At 41.0% G+C, this 23649-nt stretch overlaps 2 protein-coding genes across 2 annotated transcripts; both read right to left on the reverse strand.

Annotated features, from left to right (window-relative positions):
• Positions 1 to 1806: 1806 nt before the first annotated feature.
• Positions 1807 to 19610, reverse strand: LOC129765620 (uncharacterized protein K02A2.6-like). The gene is made up of 2 exons (XM_055766033.1): positions 17947 to 19610; positions 1807 to 2149 (listed from the first exon to the last, which is right to left on the reverse strand). The coding sequence occupies exons 1-2, from the start codon at positions 19608 to 19610 to the stop codon at positions 1807 to 1809; spliced, it is 2007 nt and encodes a 668-aa protein (XP_055622008.1).
• Positions 19611 to 19687: 77 nt separating this feature from the next.
• Positions 19688 to 21187, reverse strand: LOC129765621 (uncharacterized protein K02A2.6-like). The gene is made up of 3 exons (XM_055766034.1): positions 21014 to 21187; positions 20780 to 20950; positions 19688 to 20716 (listed from the first exon to the last, which is right to left on the reverse strand). Exons 1-3 carry the CDS (start codon positions 21185 to 21187, stop codon positions 19688 to 19690), a joined length of 1374 nt encoding a protein of 457 aa, XP_055622009.1.
• Positions 21188 to 23649: the final 2462 nt, after the last annotated feature.

Consider the following 23649-nt stretch of genomic DNA (forward strand, 5'->3'; position numbering starts at 1 on the left):
GGAGACTTTAAATCCTACGATTTCCCCTCCGTTGGTCGTCGATAAGTTGCTCGTTATTGACAGCTCTGTTCGGGAAAGCACACAAATGGACAGAACAAATGTATGGGAAAATGGAAACGCTTAAAGTTTTCATGAATTTTAACCATTTACAAACCAGGGGATTCTAATGTATAGCATAATAAACAAATCTTACGGAATTTTCGATTCGTTTAGTGTGTAAATCGTCAAAATCCGTTCGCGGCAAAAATAGTTATTAACGTTAACTTTATTTCATAAAAACGTGACCTGTTTTCTGATTTGGCACCCTTAATGAAAGACGTAGTTCTACGTCAAAAAATAATTATATGGAGCTATTCGATTTTTTGCGTGAGCGTTTAATCTGAAAGACCCTGTAAAACAGTAAAAATCACTTTACAAGGAACAAAAACTGCAATCACCCAAAGTGGGTGTCCCAATCAAAAATGATCTAACTTTTACGCAAGTTCCGCTGAGTGCATGATACCAGGATGCATTGTAATTGAAACAGAGGCTGATAAAATGATCGAGCGAATCTAATCACCCTCTTACCATTGTTTCAATGAACGACGGTTTATCTACCATTGCAATCAATTTCATTGCGGCTCCCTCATCTCCTGCTATGAGCATTTGCGTGGCATGTGGATGGATCAAATTTCGCATGCCGCTCTCAATTACTACCGCCAAAGTTGTCCACGAGTTAATTCCGTTCCCTCGAACAACCCTGCCATTGACAATGCAATGTTGTTAAATTTCGCATTTATTGTGCGTTGTGCACCAATTCACGGTTGTTTTTTTTTGTTGGTTACAATTATCTCACCTGGTCAAGAGAAAAATAGGCTCGGCGGCAATTAATCTTCGCGCGTCACTGACCGCTGTATGTGAAGAAGCAGTCAATGATCATGATGTCAGTAGGCCACGGAAACTGTCGTCATCGGTTGGTGCGGGCGCGGGCGATCATATCTTGAGGGGGTTGCAACCTAATACCCCCATTACTACTACTGCTGGCATGGCTTGCTTTGTGCGATATGCGCGATGTGCGATGAAGCGCATGGGAAAGATGTTCGCGCGCGCGCAAATACACCACATGGGAAACTAATTGAATTCGTGAAATATAATAAAGAAACAAACGTAATGAAGCCGCGGGAAATAGGAGCATTTATTGTCATGTGTTGCATCAGAACACACTGCAGCACCAGCAATATCAACCGCCGCGCTGCTGGTACTGTTTTGTAATTGATCTCGGATCTCGCCATAAACTGCACCTCGATTCGTCGTCTGGTGATTTTGGTATTGAATGGTTGGAGTGGGATATTATATGGGGATCTTCAATTATTTATATGAGTCGATAAGTGCCTTGCTTACAATTGCATACTATATTGCTGATTTTTGAATGAACCAAGATAAAACTTCTCACCCTTCAGTCACATGCTACATTTGCCCCGGTGGTGACGATCAACACGAGCACTTAACAAGAGGATGATGATGAGGTTGCAACCCAATGGTTGCTGCCAAACAAACGCTCTCATACCTTACCGCGCTCTGTGATGAGCACTTCGCCATGGGATCGAACACAATGGGAACGGGTTGATAGTGGACGCTGATAATGGGACAAATAGCATGTAAAAACGTTTCGGATTACTGTTTTCCAAACAAAACCTCACCTTGCCTCACCTGTCTCGCCAGACGAACTTCCCGACCTTCGAGAGCACATCGAAACGCGATGGATTAGCCCCGCCGACCGGCTATTCAATCGCCCGAAGGGCAGCGATAAACCAGTGCTCCTATCGCTTATGCATTTACCCCGAATGTAACCCGTTTTGTGGAATGTTCGGAATATTTTCCACCGCCACCGCCGCCGTCACCTTTATTGTTGTTTATCTCCCGTGCGTAAATATAGCTCGAGGCTATGGGGCCTCGGGTCGCGATCAAGGTCATTGGAAGAGAGGCACTTCGTGTGGCGTGCGACAATGGGACGGGATCCAGTGGGTCCATTGTATTCGAAGGCGTACTTTTAAATCCGTCCAATTTGTTTGGATTTGGACGGTAAAATAGATTTCCGAATAAATTATCAGTAGTGAGCTGCGTGATCCGACAACGTAACTGTTTCGGATCACGATGGGGTGGTGGTGGCCTGATTGGGAACCAGTTCTGAATTGTGTTTTGATTAAGATAGCCGGAACCGGGCGCAACTTGTTTCGCTGTTTTTTTTTATCTGAGATATTTGATAAATGTTTTGCTCACATAACGCGATGACTGATTCACATGATTCACCGCGTGTGGTTTTGAACTGGATGAATGTCAGTTGCCACAATTTTGGCAGAGAATGGTACAATCTTTTTGTCTTAATTGTAAACTAATTCAAAAACTATGTTTTTAAATCTGACCAGCGAGTGGATTGGTGGAGAATGTCTGTCACCATCAATCAGATTGAAATTTAGAACACAAGCTAATTGTTTACGACAATGCTTTCGCAAAACATTCGACCATATACGAAATGTCGAAAATTACTTATTACCTCATTACTTATAAATCGGAAATAATAATGAAAAACAATTTTTTATGCTTCCGCTCGGGCGAAGAATTTCTTCAAACTTTAATTCGAGTTTGCAGATAAGTTCGCGAGAACAACAAGATTTGGAAAAGGATCTGTAAATGCGGCAAAACGAAGTGTCTGAAGAAACGAATTTTATTTTTCATTAGGTTCAATGAAGATCCAGTGCCGTATTGTCCAGATCCAGCTAGCTGCTATTACAGCTATGACGTGCTACGATGATATGGAATGAACGGAGTCTAATGCATCAAAAGAACCATTGAAGAAACTTAACTCTTTTAACTGCTCTAGTTCCGCCCAATAGTGATATTCATTAAAGAAAAAGAGAGATAAAAATTAGAAAATGTTGTAGGACAATAGGAAAACCCGAAAAACTGTTTTCTCATATGTTTTTCAGTAACATCGTAGTATGCGCCTTTAATCCAATGGAATTCCACGTACACGGCATTAAGCTTCGTGTACCGTTGGTGTTAAGCGAAAATAGTAATAGATTTTCACGTGGAATATCGCATTTTGAAAATGAAAATTATAAATGAATATAAACTTTCTTTTTTTATTAATTCGTTTATTTTTACTGGCTCAGTTACCGTTTAAAGGAGCCGAATTCTTAAATATAATTTTGAAATATATATATATATATATATATAAATACATATATATATATATATATATATATATATATATATATATATATATATATATATATATATATATATATATATATATACTAGCTAACCCGGCAAACTTCGTCCCGCCCATTTACTTGATTAATTCTCGAGTAATGCAGAAATTTATGTTTTATTTGTATGGCAGCCACCCCTAAGAGAGGGGGAGGGGTATCTAACCACCATAGAAACATTCATTGCACCCTAAAGTTTCCATATGCCTAATTTGGTTTAATTTGCTTGATTAATTCTCGGGTAATGCAAAAATTTGTGTTTCATTTGTACGGCAGCCCCCTCTAAGAGAGGGGGAGGGAGTATCTTAACACCATAGAAACATTTATTCCATTCTAAAACCTCCACATGCCAAATTTGGTTTCATTTGCTTGATTAATTCTCGAGTAATGCAGAAATTTGTGTTTCATTTGTATGGCAGCCCCCTCTAAGAGAGGGGGAAGGAGTATCTTATCACCATAGAATCATTTATTGCATCCTAAAACCTCCACATGCCAAATTTGGTTTCATTTGCTTGGTTAATTCTCGAGTAATGCAGAAATTTGTGTTTCATTTGTATGGCAGCCCCCCCTTTGAGTGGGGGAAGGACTGTCTAACCATCATAGAAACATTTATTGCACCCTAAAACTTTCACATGCCAACTTTGGTTTCGTTTGCTTGGTTAATTTGCGAGTAATGCAGAAATTTGTGTTTCATTTGTATGGCAGCCCCCCCTTAGAGAGGGGGAGGGGTCTCAAAATATCACGAAAACCTTCCCCGGCCCCAAAAACCCCTACATACCAATTTTCATGTCGATCGGTTCAGTAGTTTCCGAGTCTATAAGAATCAGACAGACAGACAGACATCACTCCATTTTTATATATATAGAAGATATATATATATATATATATATATATATATATATATATATATATATATATATATATATATATATATATATATATATATATATATATATATATATATATATATATATATATATGAACAATTTTCTTACATCTATGGTTAGAGTAAGGTAGGTGGGAAACCGATTACTCGCGGTATACTCGAGTTTAGAAGGGTGACATATTTTTAGAAGAAGGAAGGGATATAAGAAAATCATAACAAGGTTTATGAACACTCAATTCTTAAATCTATTCGTATATCCATAGTGTATTTACGTTTCAATTTATTCTACTGTTTTGCAGCGAGGGGACGAATTACCCGCAAAGGAAATAAAGAGGTATAAGGCAAAGGTTTGCGCTGAGGAATTCAGGATCGAGAGAAAACCTGCCAGTATACGAAGATCTCTGCTGTTAAGTAGACATGGATACTATCAGAAGTAGACACAGAATCGCGGATATGATTTTCTCTTGTAAACTATTGAGCGGACGGATAAGAAGCCCGTGTCTCCAGGGACGGATAAATTATAACACCAGCCCCCTTTCTCTTCGTCGCCGGAGGTTTTTTGATCCACCTCTGAGGTCCAGAAATTACACCCAACACGAACCTACAACTCGATTCATGCGTGAGTTCAACATGCTGCAAGAAGTGATTTCCATAAACACAACAGAAGAAATTCGAAGAAGACTACGATTATTTTTAAGAGGTTAACTAAATGTATAAGTGATGATGTGTTTTATTTCTGTTTCCATGTTTAGTTTTTAGGATGAGTTTTATTTTCTATGTTTAGTTTAAAAAAAAGGGGCTTGCAGCCTATAATCTTATAAACATTACATTAAAACTGTAATGACATAACAGCGTCTGGATAAAGCACTCAAAATTTCTCGTATTCTCTCAAAGAAGTACGGCGAGTGCTTTTCCGGCCTCACTTAACGGATAGCTTCAACAGGTCGTGAGTTGACGCTGTCCAGCGCCCAATGAATTGCTGCCAATTCAGCAATATACACTGAGCAAGGAAACTGAAGAGTATGGGAGGTGCTGAAAATTTTGTTGAACACTCTAAATCCTGTGGACTTGTTTATAGTGGACCCACCAGTAAAGTACATTTTATCACAATTGATACCCCCATACTTTGCATCGAAGATCGTTGAAGCAAGATATCCATGGATATCTTGCTTCATGGACAGATAAAAATGCACAGAAGAATTGATATAGTCAGGAAAACAAACACGGTTGGGAATATACGAAGAAGGATCAACCTGCATGGAGATGAATTCATGAATCCAGAGTAAAAATTTAACTCGATCAGCTGCTCAAAATTTCCGATCACCAATGGGTTCATGACCTTACACCGGATGAAGAACCGAAAAGATAATAAATTGAAGCGATCTTTTAGTGGGAGTACGCCTGCCAAAACCTCGAGACTCATGGTATGCGTTGAGGGCATACATCCCAACGCAATACGGAGACAAAGATACTGAATTCGCTCGAGTTTAATGAGGTGTGTTTTAGCAGCTGATTGAAAACAGAAACTGCCATACTCCATCACTGAGAGAACAGTTGTTCGATACAACATAATAAGATCTTCGGGATGGGCTCCCCACCAGGTGCCGGTAATTGTACGGAGAAAGTTTATTCTTTGTTGACATTTTTTACTCAGATACCTAATATGGGCCCCCCAAGTACATTTGGAGTCGAACCAGACCCCAAGATACTTGGATGACATAGCATGAGTGATCGGCTTTGGTTTTGCTGGTCTATGCTTCCTAGAAAAAAACCACCATCTCTGCTTTCTCCGTGGAGAACTCGATCCCTAGCCCAATGGCCCAGGTTGAAAATTTGTTCAAAGTATCTTGTAAGGGTTTTTGCAGGTCGGATTCTTTCGATCCTACGACAGACACCACTCCATCATCTGCAAGTTGTCTTAGGCTGCAATTTTGTGTAAGGCAATTGTCGATGTCGCTTACATAGAAGTAGGCTTAAACATGAGCCCTGGGGGAAGCCCATGTAAAAGAACCGACTTACTGCCGAATCTCTGTGAGAAAAGTTCAAATGTTTCCCACAAAGCCAGTTCAATATAGGCGGCAGACCCGAGAGAGTAATTTGTCTGACAAAACCTCTATTGAAACAGAATCAAAGGCCCCCTTTATGTCCGAGAATACTGAAGCCATTTGTTTTTTTTTCGGCGTAAGCCAATTGAATTTCTGAAGAAAGCAACGCAAGACCTCTTGCCCCTGCGGAACCCATATTGTGTATCTGAGAGTAGACCATTCGTTTCAACCCATCAATCAAGGCGAAACAAGATCACTTTCTCCAACAATTTCCGTATACAAGACAGCATTGCGGTACGAATTGAAGTCGGACGCGGGTTTTCCGGGTTTTTTAATAGCTATAATTCGCACATGTCTCCAATCATCTGGAGAAATATTATGCTCCAGAAACCGATTGAATAAATTCAACAAGCGATGTTTCACCACATCAGGGAGGTTTTTCGGCAAGTTGAACTTAATTCGATCCGATCCCGGAGCAGAATTGTTACATGAAAAGAGAGCAAGAGAGAAGTCTACCATCGAAAACTCGGAATCAAGATCGCACCTATCTTGTGGTATATCTCGAACAATTTTTTGCACAGGAGCGGAATCAGGACAAACCTTTCGTGCAAAATTAAAAATCCATCGATGTGAACACTCTTCGCTTTCATTCGTTGAAGAGCGATTTCTCATGTTTCGAGCCACTTTCCATAATTTTTTCATTGACGTTTCTCTTGACAAACCTCCCACGAAATTTCGCCAATTTTCCTTTTTCGTTTTTTCCTTTTGATCAAATTTTTGAACTGATTCTCAAGGGCTCAATACGTTTGAAAATTTTCAGGGTTCCACGTTACCGAAAAGCTTTAAATGCATTCGATTTTTCTACATGAAGCTTGGAACATTGGCTATCCCACCATAGATTGGGAGGCCTTCGGAGAATGGTGGACCCTGGGATGGGTTTCGTTTGAGCGCGAACTGGGCTGTCATAGATCAAACGAGAAAGGAAGTTATACTCTTCCAATGGAGGTAAGCCATCTCTGGAATTGATGGCTAGAGCAATCGCGTCCGCGTATGTTTTCCAGTGAATGTGTCTTGTGAGGTCATATGCCATGTTTATAGATTCAGAAGAATTCGACCCAATGGTGATGGAAATTGATTGGCAAGTGATCACTACCGTTGGGGTTCTGGATTACATTCCACTTGCAATCTAACGATAGTGAATTCGAGCAAAGCGAGAGGTCAAGAGCACTTGGGTTAGCAGGAGGTTTAGGTACACGTGTTGTTCCCCAGTGTTCAAAACGGTCATATTGAAGCTGTTACAAAGGTCATATATCAACAATGAACGATTGTGGTCGTACTGTTCCCCCCAGGCAGTTCCGTGAGAGTTGAAGTCTCCCAAGATCAATCGTGGCTCAGGAAGGAGTGAGCACATGTCATCAAGTTGTTTGCGGCTAACCGCAGCTCTCGGAGGCCAATACAAGCTGACAATACAGAGGTATTTGCCTCTGATGTTTGCATGACAAGCAACAGTTTCGATCCCTCCAATAGGTGGAAGGTCAATTCGAAAAAATGAGTGACACTTATTGATCCCCAATAGCACCCCTCCGTATTTGTTATCACGGTCCAAGCGTATAATATTAAAATCATGGAAAGAGAGATCATCTCGCGTAGAAAGCCAAGTTTCGGACAGAGCAAAAACATCACAATTGAACTTATGAATTGAAAATTTGAATGAATCCAATTTAGGGATAAGACTACGACAATTCCACTGTAAAATAGTAATATCTCCGACCTCTCTATTTGAATTAGGCATCACGAGAGATAGTCATTGCAAGAAGGGGCCATGTTTGCATCAATTGTTGCAAAATTGTCTTTAATACTGGAAGCATTGAATGACAATGGTTCTGATGAAGTCGGAAACATTAAGGCTTGTGAAGATTTGAGCCACAAGGTCAGTCAACTTTATAAATCCCGATTGGGAAGTTAAGCTGGACGGAAAAATAGGGACAGTTGGGGTTTTTGATGTCCCCTCGAGTGCTGGGTCGTTCGAAGGTGAACTATTCCCACGGAAGCCAGGAGGAACCTGATTTTGCTTGTCCGCTGCACTCGATTTTTTAGGCAAGCTAACAGGGGGTATCACCGGGGGGACTTGTTCTTGAACTTTGGGAATGGTCATATTTTTGCGTCGGCGATTCCTTTTGAATATAAACGGTGTGCCACCGCTAGCTGTGTCCGCTTCCATTTCGTCAACGGGCAACGTGGCGAAGACATTTTGTGTGTTGAATGGTTGTTGTTGTTGGGCCAGTGGAGAAGCACTCTTTAAAATATCCGCAAAAGTGCGTTTCGAGCGTTCCTTCAAAGAGCGCTTCTGTTTCTCCCAGCGACTTTTGTAAGTTTCATAAGCTGAGAGCTCGTGTGGGGATCCCTCGCAATATGGTCATTTATGCTCAGTCGCACTGCAGGATTTCCCCTCATGTTGCTCTCCGCAAGTGGCACAGCGTTCCTTGTTGGCACAATAATCTGAAGTGTGACCAATCGACTTGCATTTGTTGACAGTCATGGGTTTTGGTACGAAGAGTCGCACAGGTAGTCTCAATTTGTCCACCATAACGTAGCCAGGGAGGGCGGAACCAGCAAAGGTGACTCGAAACGAGTCAGACGGCGTAAATTTAGTTGTCTCCCCATCATGGGAGAGTTTCCCGAGTCCAAAATTTTTACTTCCATTGAGGGGAGCTTCTTGAACTTGCCTTTTCCTTCAGTTTTTATTTGTTCGCTCGTCAGACCCGTTTCAGCTATCACCCTCTCAATTTCTACGTTATGGGAGGGAATCCATACGCGATATTCGAGAGTGAAATGTTGATCAGCAACAATCTCGTATGTGTGTTTCCATTCACGACAACTCGCAATTTGTTCGGTCTAACCCTGCGAATTTCAGACACAGAAGGGTATCTGGCCAGATCTCTCATGATCTGAATCACATTAAGGCTTTTTCCATTTGGTTTTGGCCGGAGGAAAACAACCTAAAATAAACTTTCGTATCAGATATGTATTCCATGTAATACACTCCGTCTGCAGAAGGCGGATCTCTATAGTATCTCTATAGTACCGGAAAAGTACTTAAAACTAGTCGAAAATATGATCATGGTTTGTCCACTTTTTTGGATGCTCTAATTCAGGTTTTCAAATCGAATTTAAAAATTTTTCAAATTAAATTTTAGGAAAAAATCTGATTATTTTTATTGTATCAATACACCCCTCATTTGAGATAATTTTTAATTACCCACCAGATGATTATTTGTGCTCCCGTGGCCGAGTGGTTAGCGTCAAACCTAACATGCCGGGGGTTCGGGTTCGATTCCCGTTCTGGTCGGGGAAATTTTTCTTCAAAGAAATTTCCTCTGACTTGCACTGTGGTCACGCGTATTCTAGAGCTTGCCACTCAGAATGCATTCAAGGCGTGTTATTTGGCATAGAAATCTCAACTAAGTACTAATGAAAATGACGCAAGTAATACTACGTTGAGACGGCGGAGTTCCTCTAGGAACGTTAGTGCCATATAAGAAGAAGAAGAAGATGATTATTTGGTACGTGTTCAAATCTTTTCTGGATTATAACACTTACAAATATTGTAAAAATCATGCTTGCACACTATTCCTATCAGATTTATAAATCAAAATCATGTAATTAATGTATCTTGATGACCTCAATTTTGATCATAGTTTGACCGACTCGCTGATGTTGGTTTGTCTACATGATTACTATGGCAACTATGGTTTGGCACGCTGCAGTTTGTTTGTTTTGTTTTGTTGTCCATCGCGTGAAGCAGCAATAAAGTTTCTCTGTGTTGAGTGCTGTTCACACTTAAAGTGCCCAAGAAAAGGCAATGTGCTGAAGAGATACTAAAATATTAATGGATCAATATAATAACAGGAAACTCAAGCAATGAGAAGTGCAATATCTACTTGAAAATTCGATTTTTTTCATTCAAAAATGATGAATTCTAAAACCGGACAAACCGTGATCAGAGGTGTACAAACCAAGATCATATTTTCTCTTTTTTTTTATCCCATTTATTTATTTAAGGCTCATTAGCAATTTAGCTGTAACAGAGCCGATTTTAATCGTGTACATGTCACATGGTTATCATATCTATAATTAGCACATTACACAGTTGCCATTCGCCAGTATTCCTTCTATACCATTACATATGGTACATTCACACAGTAGCCATTTAGGCGTAAGAGTTATTCTTTCTGTTCTTCCATTATCCAGTTGGACCACCGGACAGCGGAGACAGTTGATTGATCATTGTTGAGTTATTTATAGAACAGTAGCCCGATGTGTCTGGCAGAGCAGAGCAGTTGTATGGATGAATCGATCTTATTTCGACCGTGGATCGATCTCCATCGCTGATCGATCTCCATAGCTATTCTGTAACAACACAAAGATGGTCAATGAGGGCCCTGAGTTATGAACTCACGATCGATCGCTTACTAAGCGAACGCGCAACCAATGTGGCTACGGAAACCCCCTATATTTTCTCTTTGAAGAAAATCGTTAAAAAACGTAAAAAATTGAGCAATTCGAACGCCTTATGATATTATTAGCAACTCTAGACTTGGGGCTTTTCAACAAATCCAAACTCGTCTTGATTTCATGTGATTTTCATGACGAAAAATCGATTTGCATTTACTAGTTGCGTGAAAACACCCTAAATCGGACAAACCAAAATCATTTACCATACCTTATTTTTTTAAGGGGTAGGTATCTTCAGAGAAATTGTTCACAACATCGATTCGGACAATTATAAATTTTCATTTAAATTTTTGTTGAGTTAGAAAAAAAATTTAGAATACTAACTTTTTGAAATTACAAGATAGTTGAGTTTTGTCTTCAGCAAAATCGTAGAGCTCTCAATTTTTTTAAACACTAGCTGACCCGGCAAACTTTGTCCCGCCTAAAATTTGTTTTTTGACCTTCAAACATTCACGTTTTCTTACTAAGCGCAAGTTTATGGGTCCAATCGCAGAACTGTTCATTGATTGATCTTCTAATCGACCCCGTTGAATTTACCTTTTACTATAACATTCCTAGTACTTCTACCAAAACTCATCATTATAATATCAGATTATTTTCAGACACAATTCTCGTTCAAGATTTTTCAATCACTTGCAAATAACATGTTTCTCCGTTACATGGAATAAATGTTTGATACTGAAAATATGATAGAATGAAGACAGGCAACCAAATTTAGTTCTGTTTGCTTGATTAGTTCTTGAACTTCATCAGCAGTGCAGACAAAAGCCGTCCTCACAGCAATAAAAAACACAGCAACGACGGGCAACGATTTCTTCATCCTCGCCCAGCACAACTGCCGGAGTGACGCGACAATTCTAAGAAGCGGCTTGGTAAATGAAATTGGCGAGAAAAACACATTCGAAATCTTCGTTCTTTCCATGTCGTATAACGAAAAAAATGGGTGGGTTATATCTATGATATAACCGCAAGGTTGACGTGGGACTACCTGAGTTTAGTAATCCTTTGTTTGTATTAATTAAATTTTTGATGGAATGAAACTATTTCAGAATTCAATATATTTGCTTTGTGAGTAAAAAGATTGTATAATTCCATGTAAGGTTAATTCATGCATTGTGATAGATTACGTTCTTCGTTACAAGTAAATTTTATGACAGTCCTTTTACGTTTGGTATCAAGTGTACGTACTTCTAGAACCGCGAATTTGTTTGATTTGATGAACTTCAGGCACTCAGTTCCGATTTTGACATGTACGTCGAACGCATATTGTTTAATCAATAGGCGTTATCGCAGAAAATGGTTAACAACATTTTGCCTAATCATCAAATGGTATGCGTAGAAATTTAGTGAGTGGAAGATATGAAGGCATATCCTTCAATGCAATAATGAATAACCAAGCCAAAGCGTTGTGTTCGTACCCGCTTTTATAATCCGTGCTAGGAAAACACTTTTTGGAGTGCAAAAAAATGCGGGTGCAGAAGTACCCCCGGCTTGCATGAATCAAAAACTTTAACTTCTACTTTTCATACTATGAAGGATTGAAATTTGAAAGTTCATTCGTCTCTAGTGTCTGCCGATTTTCCCAGCTTCTTAAGTTTAGGAGACCGTGTCAATGAAACATATTATAGTTTGCACAAAGGCTAGCAAGTACAAAAGTATTCGAAGTTTGCATTTATTTGCAGAGCCGATCTTCCCAGACATCTTGGTTTGAAATCTGTGTTAGGCAAACACATTTCAATCGGAACAAAAATGCCACTGACTTGCATGAATTTGCAATGCCAATTTCCTCAGACATCTTGGTTCTGAAGTCTGTGTTAGGGAAACACATTTCAGTCGGAACAAAAATGCCACTGACTTGCATGAATTTGCAATGCCAATTTCCTCAGACATCTTGGTTCTGAAGTCTGTGTTAGGGAAACACATTTCAGTGGGAACAAAAATACCCCCGACTTTCATGTATTTGCAATGCCGATTTCCCCAAGGCTGCTTGTTTTGATGGCTGTGTTAGGGAAACCGTAGATCGGGCCAATCAAAATGAGGCAGTTAGGGCGTTTAGATAACGCTTAACATTTTACAGTTATTCAATTGTTTATCTAATGAAGAATAACATTTTATTAATTGCGATAGAAGCGTAGATATATTCCCTATCAATTGATGCAAACATCTTCCCGATCCTGTAAGAAATGTTCGAGTTATAGGCATTCGGAATCTTTAATTTTTTCCTGCCTGTTCTGTGTTTAGGTTTTCATTTTACCCCCCATAAACTCCGGTTAGACGTAGTCCCACGTCAAATTGATATAGCTATTATATCTCGAGAACGGTTAACCCTAGGATAAAATGTTATACATAGTTTTTGATGTAAAATCGCATGTTGATTTCATTTTTTTCATTACTTTTCCTAAACAGTTAAGATTTGGCAAAGTATTGAAATTTCACAAAACTTTTAAAAAATCAATCCCCATTTTGGTGAGTCGGACATGGTACCACTATACGTTAAACTTTGTTAAATAGAAAAAGTTTTTGAATAAAAATATGTTTTGGCCATGTTTTGAGCTATAAACATTTTAAATAATTAATTAAATTTTTGAATAAAATTATTTAAACGATCTATTTAAAATTTCATTTTTACTAAACAGTGCGTCGATTTTCCAACAATTTTTCCATGCATTAATTTTTAATCAGACATCAGAATTTCGAGCTATGATTTTATGATCAATAGTCAATGATTCTGGAAAGGCCCTCGTAATTAAAATTGGTCATTTGATTTCGGGTAGCTTCCACCTTATGTACAATGTTTAAAAGAAATCGGATGGTTGCGTTAAAATTGGTTGTTTCTCGGCTGTTTTGGCATGGAATTGCTCCATTTATAATCTTCTCATTGTGAACACTGCAAATTATTTGGTCCAAGCAACTGATAATTTTGAAAACGAAATGATATCGTTATTTCCATGTACTATTGCAAACAGTGATACAGTATTCATAATTGTTCGATCTAGGACGAGCATTGCGTTCATGTATAAAAATGATAGCGTTTGACTCGAGAGACATTCGTCCAACATATACGAATGGATCTGTCAATTATACTGTGTCAAAACACCTATACAGTAATGCTTTTGTATCCGGATACTTTGCAATACATTCAATATCATGCCACAGCCATAACATTTTTTGCTTGTTAAGTTAATGCGATCGATTAGTAACTATTAAATGATTATGCAAAGTGTCCGGATTCGAAAGCATTACTGTAATTATGGAAATTTCTTCAGATCGTGATGCAATAGTTTTGAATTGCAATGAATGATATATTTCAGAACCAAAATTAACCGGGCAAACGTAGTGCACCAGACGAACGTATGCTGTCTGATGCTCGCTAAAGCTTGGTCGGATCTTGCAAAAGGATCGTATCCTATGTTTCAAACTAACCGTGTAATCAGTGGAACACAAGTTTGTGTGCGAGAGACCGCCGCTTCCGACGGCGGATCGGTGAGTCGACGATCGACTGGAATCGCGTTATCTTGGCGGTCTGGGCCTCGACTTTTTATTCTCGTTTAATGGGGACTTCGCTCCCCTTACTTTGATCTCAGAATAAGTTTCGAAAAACGAAAACGAAAAAAAAAATATTTATAATATAAATAACGCTTTTCTTCTGTGAGGCATTTATACCCATGATATTTTTCAAAATAGCCTATAGTTTATAGCCTACTACACTTTTTCTGAGTCGATGTTGCTGTTGCAGTTGTTTTCTGGAGCAATTTATTCCGGTCACGTTTATAACAGTTCGGCTGAAAAGTTTGTAAGGTAAAACACTTATAAACCCTTTTTTTACAAAATTCAATTTTGTTATTCAACATAATTGCCTTCGAGGGCGATACAGCGTTTACACCCAGGTTTTTTTACGCCGGGGATACGTACCTCGTAAAAAAACCGCGTTAATTGGAAAATCAGCGCTAATCGGAAAATCCGCGTAAAAAAACTCGTAGAAAAACCTCGTAAAAAACCGCGTAAAAAAACCTTGGTGTACCATTTTTATAGTACTCTTTCGGTTTTCCTCAAAATAGGCTTCAGTTTCGGTAATCACTTCATCAACGGTCTTAAATTTCTTTCCAGCGAGCATTCTCTTCAGGTCTGCGAACAGAAAATAGTCGCTGGAGACCAGATCTGGAGAATACGGTGGATGCGGAAGCAATTCGAAGCTCAATTCATGCAATTTTGCCATCGTTCTCATTGATTTGTGGTTTTTCCATTTTTTTATTCACAATAACAAAAGTTGCTTCACTCTCAATGCTGTAACTCACGAACCAATCGACCGATTGTTGTTAAATTTTGACACGTATCCATTGAAAGATGATGCTTTGTAATAGTCAAGTAGATTTTTGAAAGTGGAGCCATCTAGACGTCAACCTTATGAACTTTTCAGCCGAACTAACCTTTTTTTCTCATATATATATTTTTTTTCTTTTTTCTCATTTTCTCAACATTGAAAATCCTTTACTGCTGAATATAAAAGAAAGGATCATACAAGGAGCACATTCTCTGCTTAATGTACATTCATTAACGATCAAAATAAGTACTAATGAAACAAGTACTAATGAAAAAATCCTAGGAAAATTCTCAATGTTATGAAAAATTTTCGAAAGCAGAAAAGTGCAATTTTCGTCATTCCTTTTATTCTGGCGCGGGAGCCATAGTTCAAGGTTTTGTCGAGTATAATTTAAAAATGCATAGATTATAGTGTCTAAACCCTCAAAAAAAAACTGAAAATGTTTTTTTTTCGTATATTACGTGCTTATTTGATGATTGTTTTTTCGTTCATTTTTAGAATCAATCATTTCATTGGAAAGAGTACGATTAGAGATTTAAAATGATCTGCATAAATGTATTGTTAAGAGCAGTCTGTTTGGAGTTTCAATCGAGTAAACTCAAAAAGAAGAATAATTTTCAACTTTGGTGTTGTTTACGACTAAATTTGAAAAGATAGTGATTCTTAGAAACAAATCTTGTGAAAGCACATTTTATAACAAAATGAGTACCGTCGATGGGGGTGAGAATGAGTCAAAAAAGTATGTTTTCAATTTTTTGTTGTTGAATAACTATCGTAAATTAGACTGGAGCGCAGTGTTGTTTAGAAAAATGTTGAAAAGTATTAATTTTTCACTAAACTGCGATTAAATGAAAGTTGACCCTCAAAAGGGGTGACGATGAGTCAAAGTAATAAATATTGTTTCATGTCATAGGTTCGAAAAAAGCCACCTCTAGGGTGGTGTAATGAGCGTTGAATTTGGAGAATTGGTACTAATTGTGAGTGTATTGATGCATTTTCGCATGTACATTGCTTAGTTGTTGTATTCAATTTTATGCTTGACTCATTCTTTCCCCCACTCAGCGTAAATAAGAGATTATTTCGAAAATGTTGAAACAATGATTCTCCTAGACAAGACATGAAAGAATAATTCTACGAAATATTTAACCTTATAGTAGTTTTTATTTTTTTTAAATTTATTAATCATTACAGTGTAAGGTGGAACCTTTTAATTTACTGCAACCAGTTACTAATTCGAATTCAATAGTACATATCCTTAATCACATCAATTATCTATTTTTCTAATTTATCTATTTTCTAATTTGATTATTTTTGACGTAGAACTACGTCTTTCATTTCTATACTGGGGTGTAAGTTCAAACTTTCGCAAACGAAAGCGTTACGCCGGAGAACGAGATTTCGAGTGTTAATAGCTCCTAAACAACTGAATGAAATAGTAAGACAAACATTTCATTCGAAAGATAAAAAGTCTACGCGTTATATGATTGTTACTTTTTGATCCAAAAATTTGTTTCAATAGCCCTAAAATTGCTTTCAAAACAGGCTATTGAAATCACACCAATCGGTATATAAACGAGTGCCGCTTGGAAATCAACTCAGTTATAATTGCGCAACGATTGAGGTACGATCGCTGGAATGGATGGATGTTTCCCTAACACAGACTTCAAAACCATGGAGCTAGGGGAAATTGGCATAGTAAATTAGATGCAACCAGCGGGTACTTTTGTATTCGTTTGAGTTTCTGCAAATTGGTATTTTTCCCTAACACAGACTTCAAAATCATGAAGCCTGGGGAAATCGGCATTGCAAAATAGATGCGAGCTGCGGGTACTTTTGTACTGGCTTGCGTTTCTGGAAATCGGAATGCTTCCCTAACACAGGCTTCAAAACCATAGAGCCTATGGAAATCGGTATAGCAAATCAGATGCAAGCAGCGGGTTCTATTGTACTCGGATTGATTATGGATTTGATATGGTATGATACGGTGTAGTGGATATAATCGAAGTGGATATTATATTGCATATCGAAGACATCACATTTATAGAAGCAGCGTTATAAAATTATTTGCTTACGAATGCTGCAATCGATCGTCGTTATTGGGAAGTTGGAATTGTTGGGAAGGGGGTCTTATTTTCGCTGTGTAATTCCGAGGAGGAATCCATTCCTTCTCAAGCGTTAATAATCCTGATCCGGATCAACGATGATTCCAATTGTCGGGGTTTGGGGAGTGGGTATTTCCGAGGAGGAATCGATTCCCTCTTTGAACGTTAATAATTCTTTTCCGGCTAAATGAAGTGTGATAATCACTTTATTCGAAAGATGAAACGTCTAAGATTCGTATGCTTGTTACTTATTGATTGCTAAGTCGGCGTTAGTTCTACGTCCACCTTGAGGTTCTATCAAAGATATAACCCACTTCTGGTTTTTTATAGTTGCTGATTTTCCACATTAAGCCAAGCCATGCTATCTCGCCGAAATCCACTGATTGAATGATTGTTTTTTACGAAATTAGGAAGGAGATTCCGATAAGTTATGCCCCTGACAAACAGTTCTGTATAATACTAAGTATGGATTTTTTTTCTGAGATGTTATTTGATGGCTTTGATGTGCGAATAGATTTAATTTTGTGTTGCGATATGTAGGCTATGAATGAGCAACTCGCGATTAGTGGTAAAAATACATATATTTATTAGACGATAACTACGAACAATAAAACTAATGTGCGCGAGCTGCTGATCGCAAATTTAAACTTGTGTTCCAATGATGGCTGTCGTTGTCGGCGACAATGTAAACTGAGAGCCGCGGCGGCATCTGTCAAGCTGACGGCTGTCAGCTGGAGAGCCCCGCTGGCAAATTTGGTAACGCCAATTGACGGTTGGTGGGATGTCCTCCCAACACCTCCCCTTTCAATAAAGTTGATACGGATTGTACCTCGCAGGCTGCCTTCGAGATCTCGAAGACTGACGAGTAAGAATCGGTTGTTGCTGTTGCGTGCTAAGGGAGGCTCGTTGACGTCGACGACTAATCTGTGGCTGCAGATCTTCTTGGAGTTCGGCTGGCAAGTCGAGTTCATCAGCTTCCGGCTCAGGAGTAGGACGTAAACCCCAACTGTCCAGGAGAATAGACAACGGTACTTGGGCAGTTTCCGGTGTCGTCTCAGCTTCTGCGTTTATTTCAGATTCGTGACGAGTCCGCAGTTGGTTGCAGTGGGATCGAATGAGATTTTGCTTCACAGGCAGACAGATGTTATACATAACCCGACCGATGCGCTCGATCACCATGCCAGGCTGCCAGGTCCACTTGTTGGCTGAGTAGACCTTAGCCCAGACGAGATCTTGTGAATCGTAACTTCGAGCTTTCGCGCCGTGCTTCCGGTTGGATTGCTTTTCCTGTTTAGTACTAGGTAACTTGTAGAGCGGCTTAGGCGGGCGAAGTAATTCCAGAGACGTACGTCCATACATCAGGTTAGCGGGAGATTTCCCACCAGGTGCGCTGCGACAGGGTGTTGTTCTGTAGCACAGAAGGAAGGTATCGATGGCTTCGTCGAGGGTTTCCCCCCCTGCGGTGATTTTCTTGAGCGACCGTTTAAACGTGTCGACAAACCTCTCTGCTAGTCCATTTGACTGTGGATGGAATGGCGCTGTCTTCAGGTGAACGATACCGTTCGTGTCGCAGTATGATTCGAACCGGTCGCTGGTGAGTTGTGTCCCATTATCTGTGACCAATGTTTCCGGCTGACCGTATCTTGCGAAGATGCCACGAAGGATTCGCAAGGTTGCTGTGGTGGTGATCTCCTTGGTTCGTACGACTTCTGGCCATTTGGTGAACGAATCCACCAGAATGAGAAAATAGTTCCTATCCAGCGGACCGGCGTAATCCAGATGTAACCGTTGCCACGGTTTCTCCGGTGCGGGCCAAGATTCCATGGTAGTCTTCCGGTCTGTCTTGGCTACGCTGGCACACTCGTTGCACGAAGCGACAAGCTTCGCTACCTCGTCGTCGATGTTTGGCCAGTAAACATATTGACGAGCGACGGAACGCATTCGTTCAACTCCGGGGTGTTCTTTATGCAGCTGTTGGAGAACGCGCTTTTTGAACGTTGGCGGGATGACCAACCTTTCACCATAGAGTAGGCATCCAGCTACGACGGAGAGACACTCCCGACGTTGATAAAATTGTTGGATTCCGGGATCGGTAATGCTGGTCTTCTTCGACGGCCAGCCTTCGTTGACGAAACGAATGATTTGCTGCAAATTCGCGTCGCTTTTGGTTCCGCACTGGATGGCCTTGAACGAGAGCGGGGAAACCTGCAGCGACTCGTTGATGACGGTGCGAATGCTGTGTTCCAGTTGGAGATTGGCAATCACGTATTCCTCTTCTGGTCGCACGTGACGGTTGATGAGTCTGGAGAGTATGTCCGCGTGACCGAAGCTATCCGTAGAGATGTAGCGAATTTCGAAATCGTAAAGGAGAAAGGTTAAGGCCCACCGCTGGAGCCTGTTAGCGGTGTAGGTGGGAATACCTTTCTTTGAGCCAAATATCTGCAGGAGCGGTTTATGATCGGTCTCCAAAGTGAATCGACGACCGAACAGCATTCTATGAAACCGCGTCACTGCGAACACCAGTGCCAAGCCCTCCTTTTCGACTTAACTGTAGTTGCTTTCGGCTGGGGTTAGGCTACGGGACACGTGATAAATGGCTTTGATGGACCCATCGGGGAATCTGTGGCATCGCCCACTCCCAGCCCGACCGTTGATGCATCCGCCGACACGACGATTTCCATGTTAGGGTTGTAGTGCGTCAGAAGCAACGGTGATTGAAGAACCTCCCGGATGCGATCGAATGACTTTTGGCAGGCGGACGACCACTCGAACTTGGTGTCCGCTTTCAGCAGCTGGTCTAGCGGCTGCCGAAGAGTGCGCATTTCCTTTACATATTTGCCATAATAATTAATGGCACCTAGGTACGAGCGAAGTGTAGAAACGTCGTGCGGGGGTGGCATGTTGGCAATTGCTGCTACCTTCTCCGGGTCTGGTCGAATGCCATCTCCATCGAGAATTTGACCCAGATATTTCACTTGGCGCATGTTGAAACTGCATTTTTCAATGCGTACGGTGAACCCAAATTCCTGCAGGCGAGTGAGGACCCGATACAGGTTCCGACGATATTCCTCCAACGTTCGGCCCCCTACCAGGATGTCATCCATATAACCAGAGGTGCATTCCAGACCAGCAAGCATGGTATCCATTATTTGCTGGAACGCTCCCGGAGCTGATTTGACGCCGGGTGACAGTCTGGTGAACTGGTAGAGGCCTTTATGCGTGTTGATTGTAAGAAGTGGTTGGCTTGCCTCATCGACCTGGACCTGGAGGTAGGCGTCCGACAGATCAATGTGGCTGAAGTACCGGCAGTTGGCCATCTTTGTGAAGATGTCTTCGGGTAGAGGGAGCGGATAGCAGTTCGGCTCTAGTGCTGCGTTTAACCCCGTCGAATAATCCGCACATATGCGAACTGTCCCGTTAGGCTTCCGCACAACGACTATTGGTGCTGCCCAGTCGGAAAAGTCAACCTTTTTGATGATGTCAAGGCTTTCCAACCGGTGAAGTTCCTCTTCCACGACGCTCTCCATGCTGTAAGCCACCGGCCGTTTTGGTCGAAACACCGGCTTGGGATCATCCTTCAGCACCAGCTTTACCGGCGTCTAGTTGTACATGCCCATTTTCGTGGTAAAAACGTCGGGAAACCCGGCCCGAAGGTCGGAAACGTCTTGGGTCTGCTGACTAGTAACTTGGTTGCAGAACGCCGTGATCGGTTGGTTCCACAGACCGAACTGGTCCATCATATCGATGCCTAAAATGTCGAGATGAGCGTTAGGAGCTGATACGTAACCTTTACCCTCTCTGGTGATGTTGTTGAGGGTGATGCTACACTGCAGCTATGAAATAAGTTTCAGCGGCTCCCCGGACGCTGTTTTTGCTCGACAACTTGCTGGCAGTACTTTCGGACGACCAAGTTTGACCCATGACTGATGCGAGATGATGGATATGTCCGACCCAGTGTCCAACTGCAGTCGGAGAGGGACACCGTTGAGTTGGACTTCGATGAATTTTCGACCCTGACGAATGTTCCGAACTGTCACCGTCTTTGTTGACTGCTCACGCTTCTTCTTCATCTTGATTTTCTTCGGTAGCTGCTTTCTCGAACCGCTCGCTGCCGACTTCGATGAAAAACATGCGCAGTACCCTTCTCGGTGACCTTACCGCAGTCGCGACATTTGTGATCGCGAAAACGGCAATCTTTGCTGAAGTGCATCCCTCCGCAGGACCAACAGGGTGTTCTGGGCTGATCGTGCGAGGGAGTGCTGCTGGTTGATCGACGCCTGTTCTTCTGGTTGTGAGCAACGAAATTCACTCCCGATGGGTTTTCTACCATAACAGTGTCCATCTTGAGGTTGACGAGGTTGTTGCATTGCTCAACTACTTGTTGAAGAGCAAGATCCGCAGCTTCATTGAACTTGTTGATTAGCCGTATTCTGATCTCGGCGTCTTGCTTGGACTTGAGGCCACACACAAACGTCAGACACTTAAATTGTTCTTCAGTAAGTTCTGACAGTTTGAAGTCAACACAGGACTTATTCACCCGGCACGAGTAGGCGAGATAATCCTCACTGTCCTCCTTGGTTGTCTGGAGGCAGTTGTACCGTCGACGAAAGATTGAAGTGGACGCACCGAACAGTGATTTCAATTTTTCTACCGTTTCGGCGAAGGTGTACTCACGAGCGAGCGTTGGTAAGATAAAGCTGTGGTAGCGCTCGTGGTCCGGTGGGCTCATTTTCCGTAGGAGGAGTCGAACCTTAGCAGCGTCATCCAATTTGGCGGCGTCCTTCTCAAAGAGATAGGTGTAGCGGGAAAACCACGCATCGAATGTGTGCCCGCTCTCTTTCTCGTATACGAATTCCGCTATGTTGCTTGAGAGGAAATCCAGTACGGTTTCATTGCAGGACAACTTCGTGATGGCAGTCTGGGTGGCTGATATCTGCTGCGACAACTGCGTTATGAGCGTGTGTTGATTGTTCAGGATCCGCAAAATGGCATCCGGAAAGTTCGGCTGCTGTTGAGCTGCTCCACTTGCTGCACCGGCAATTCGCCATTGATTGGTCGCCATTGCGAAAATTTCCACGTGCTTTCACGCAATTCACGAAAAGCGTTTTTTCCCGGATAAACGAACTAAATTAGCTCAACTCCACCACTATCTCGTCGCCACTGTTGCGATATGTGGGCTATGAATGAGCAACTCGCGATTAGTGGTAAAAATACATATATTTATTAGACGATAACTACGAACAATAAAACTAATGTGCGCGAGGTGCTGATCGCAAATTTAAACTTGTGTTCCAATGATGGCTGTCGTTGTCGACGACAATGTAAACTGAGAGCCGCGGCGGCATCTGTCAAGCTGACGGCTGTCAGCTGGAGAGCCCCGCTGGCAAATTTGGTAACGCCAATTGACGGTTGGTGGGATGTCCTCCCAACATTTTGATAAATTTTGAAATATTTGTAGTACAGTTAATTATTATGTATTGGAAGTAGTGAAAATATGTCTCCTACTCAGGCATCCCAAAAGTACTGCATTTTCATAACAGTCGGTATGAAATTGAATCGACAGTCTCTGTGAGCGCGCTACACTCGTATACAAGCGACAGAGCATGAATGCATAAAGTAATACTATACAGCAACAGTCGGTGTTTCGTCGAATTCATCTAATTTGTCGTGCCCGACCGTAGTGAGCCGGGGAGACTGTTCGTTTCCGATTTTTTCGTGTCAGCTATTCCGTTCGCTCTGTCGCCGTAACAGTCGCTGACGAAGCGAGGAATCTCATCGGTTTACCCGGGTTACTGTCACACGTGACTGTCGCCAGAAAAATGTCGTAATGCTAGCTTGTATCTTATGCGTTTGTGCTTCTTCACCAGTACGCTTTGAGATGTGTATCGGACATATGGCTGTGATCACTAGTTGCGTGCACACATAGGAAGCCGAGTTAATTTCATATCGACTGTAATAAGAATGCTTTACTGTTGGGATGCCTGAATCCAGATACACAAATGATCAACAATTCATATGAGAAAAACACGCACAGCTTAATAATTCTAGGCGAGAGTTTCTTCGATAATATATTGGTGACGTCGGAAATACTCAGTGTTGGGAGTGTTTAGATTTATCCTCCAAGTTGGAAACTAATGCAGCGCGAACTCGATTATATACAGTCTCCGATTTATTTTCACTGTATATAATAGAATCCTGTATATAATCGAGTCAAAAAAATGTTTTTTTTAATTTGTTTTTCATGCATATAATTTTTGATTATTGAATGTAAAAGAAGAATTTAATATATTTTCCCAGAATCTCTCAGGAGGTGATAGATGATCATATTTCATGGAAAAAACCCTCCTACGCATATGTTCGAATTTTAACAATGACAGAGTTATAGAACTAAACTGGCTCTACACTAAAAAGTACGCTACGTGAGCCAATTATGTTGCTTTCATTTGAAAGATATATTTTTTTTAAATCTTTAAAACATTTTCTTGCTAGTTGTACGTTTTTCTCATAATCCAGTGGACCGATATGGCTGATT

Source organism: Toxorhynchites rutilus, chromosome 2 (genome assembly GCF_029784135.1).
Source record: "Toxorhynchites rutilus septentrionalis strain SRP chromosome 2, ASM2978413v1, whole genome shotgun sequence".
Lineage (NCBI taxonomy): Eukaryota > Metazoa > Arthropoda > Insecta > Diptera > Culicidae > Toxorhynchites > Toxorhynchites rutilus.

What these genes read in the sequence shown, in the direction of transcription:
- LOC129765620 (XM_055766033.1), bottom strand. Translation starts at nt 19,610, where the DNA reads ATGCTGTTCGGTCGTCGATTCACTTTGGAGACCGATCATAAACCGCTC. An exon ending in TCTCGAAGGCAGCCTGCGAG is followed by an intron (nt 2,150 to 17,946) that starts GTACAATCCGTA and finishes GTTCCCAATCAG; the next exon opens with GCCACCACCACCCCATCGTG.
- LOC129765621 (XM_055766034.1), bottom strand. Translation starts at nt 21,187, where the DNA reads ATGAAGAAGAAGCGTGAGCAGTCAACAAAGACGGTGACAGTTCGGAAC. An exon ending in TCAAACTTGGTCGTCCGAAA is followed by an intron (nt 20,951 to 21,013) that starts GTACTGCCAGCA and finishes CTTATTTCATAG; the next exon opens with CTGCAGTGTAGCATCACCCT. An exon ending in CTAGTCAGCAGACCCAAGAC is followed by an intron (nt 20,717 to 20,779) that starts GTTTCCGACCTT and finishes ATGTACAACTAG; the next exon opens with ACGCCGGTAAAGCTGGTGCT.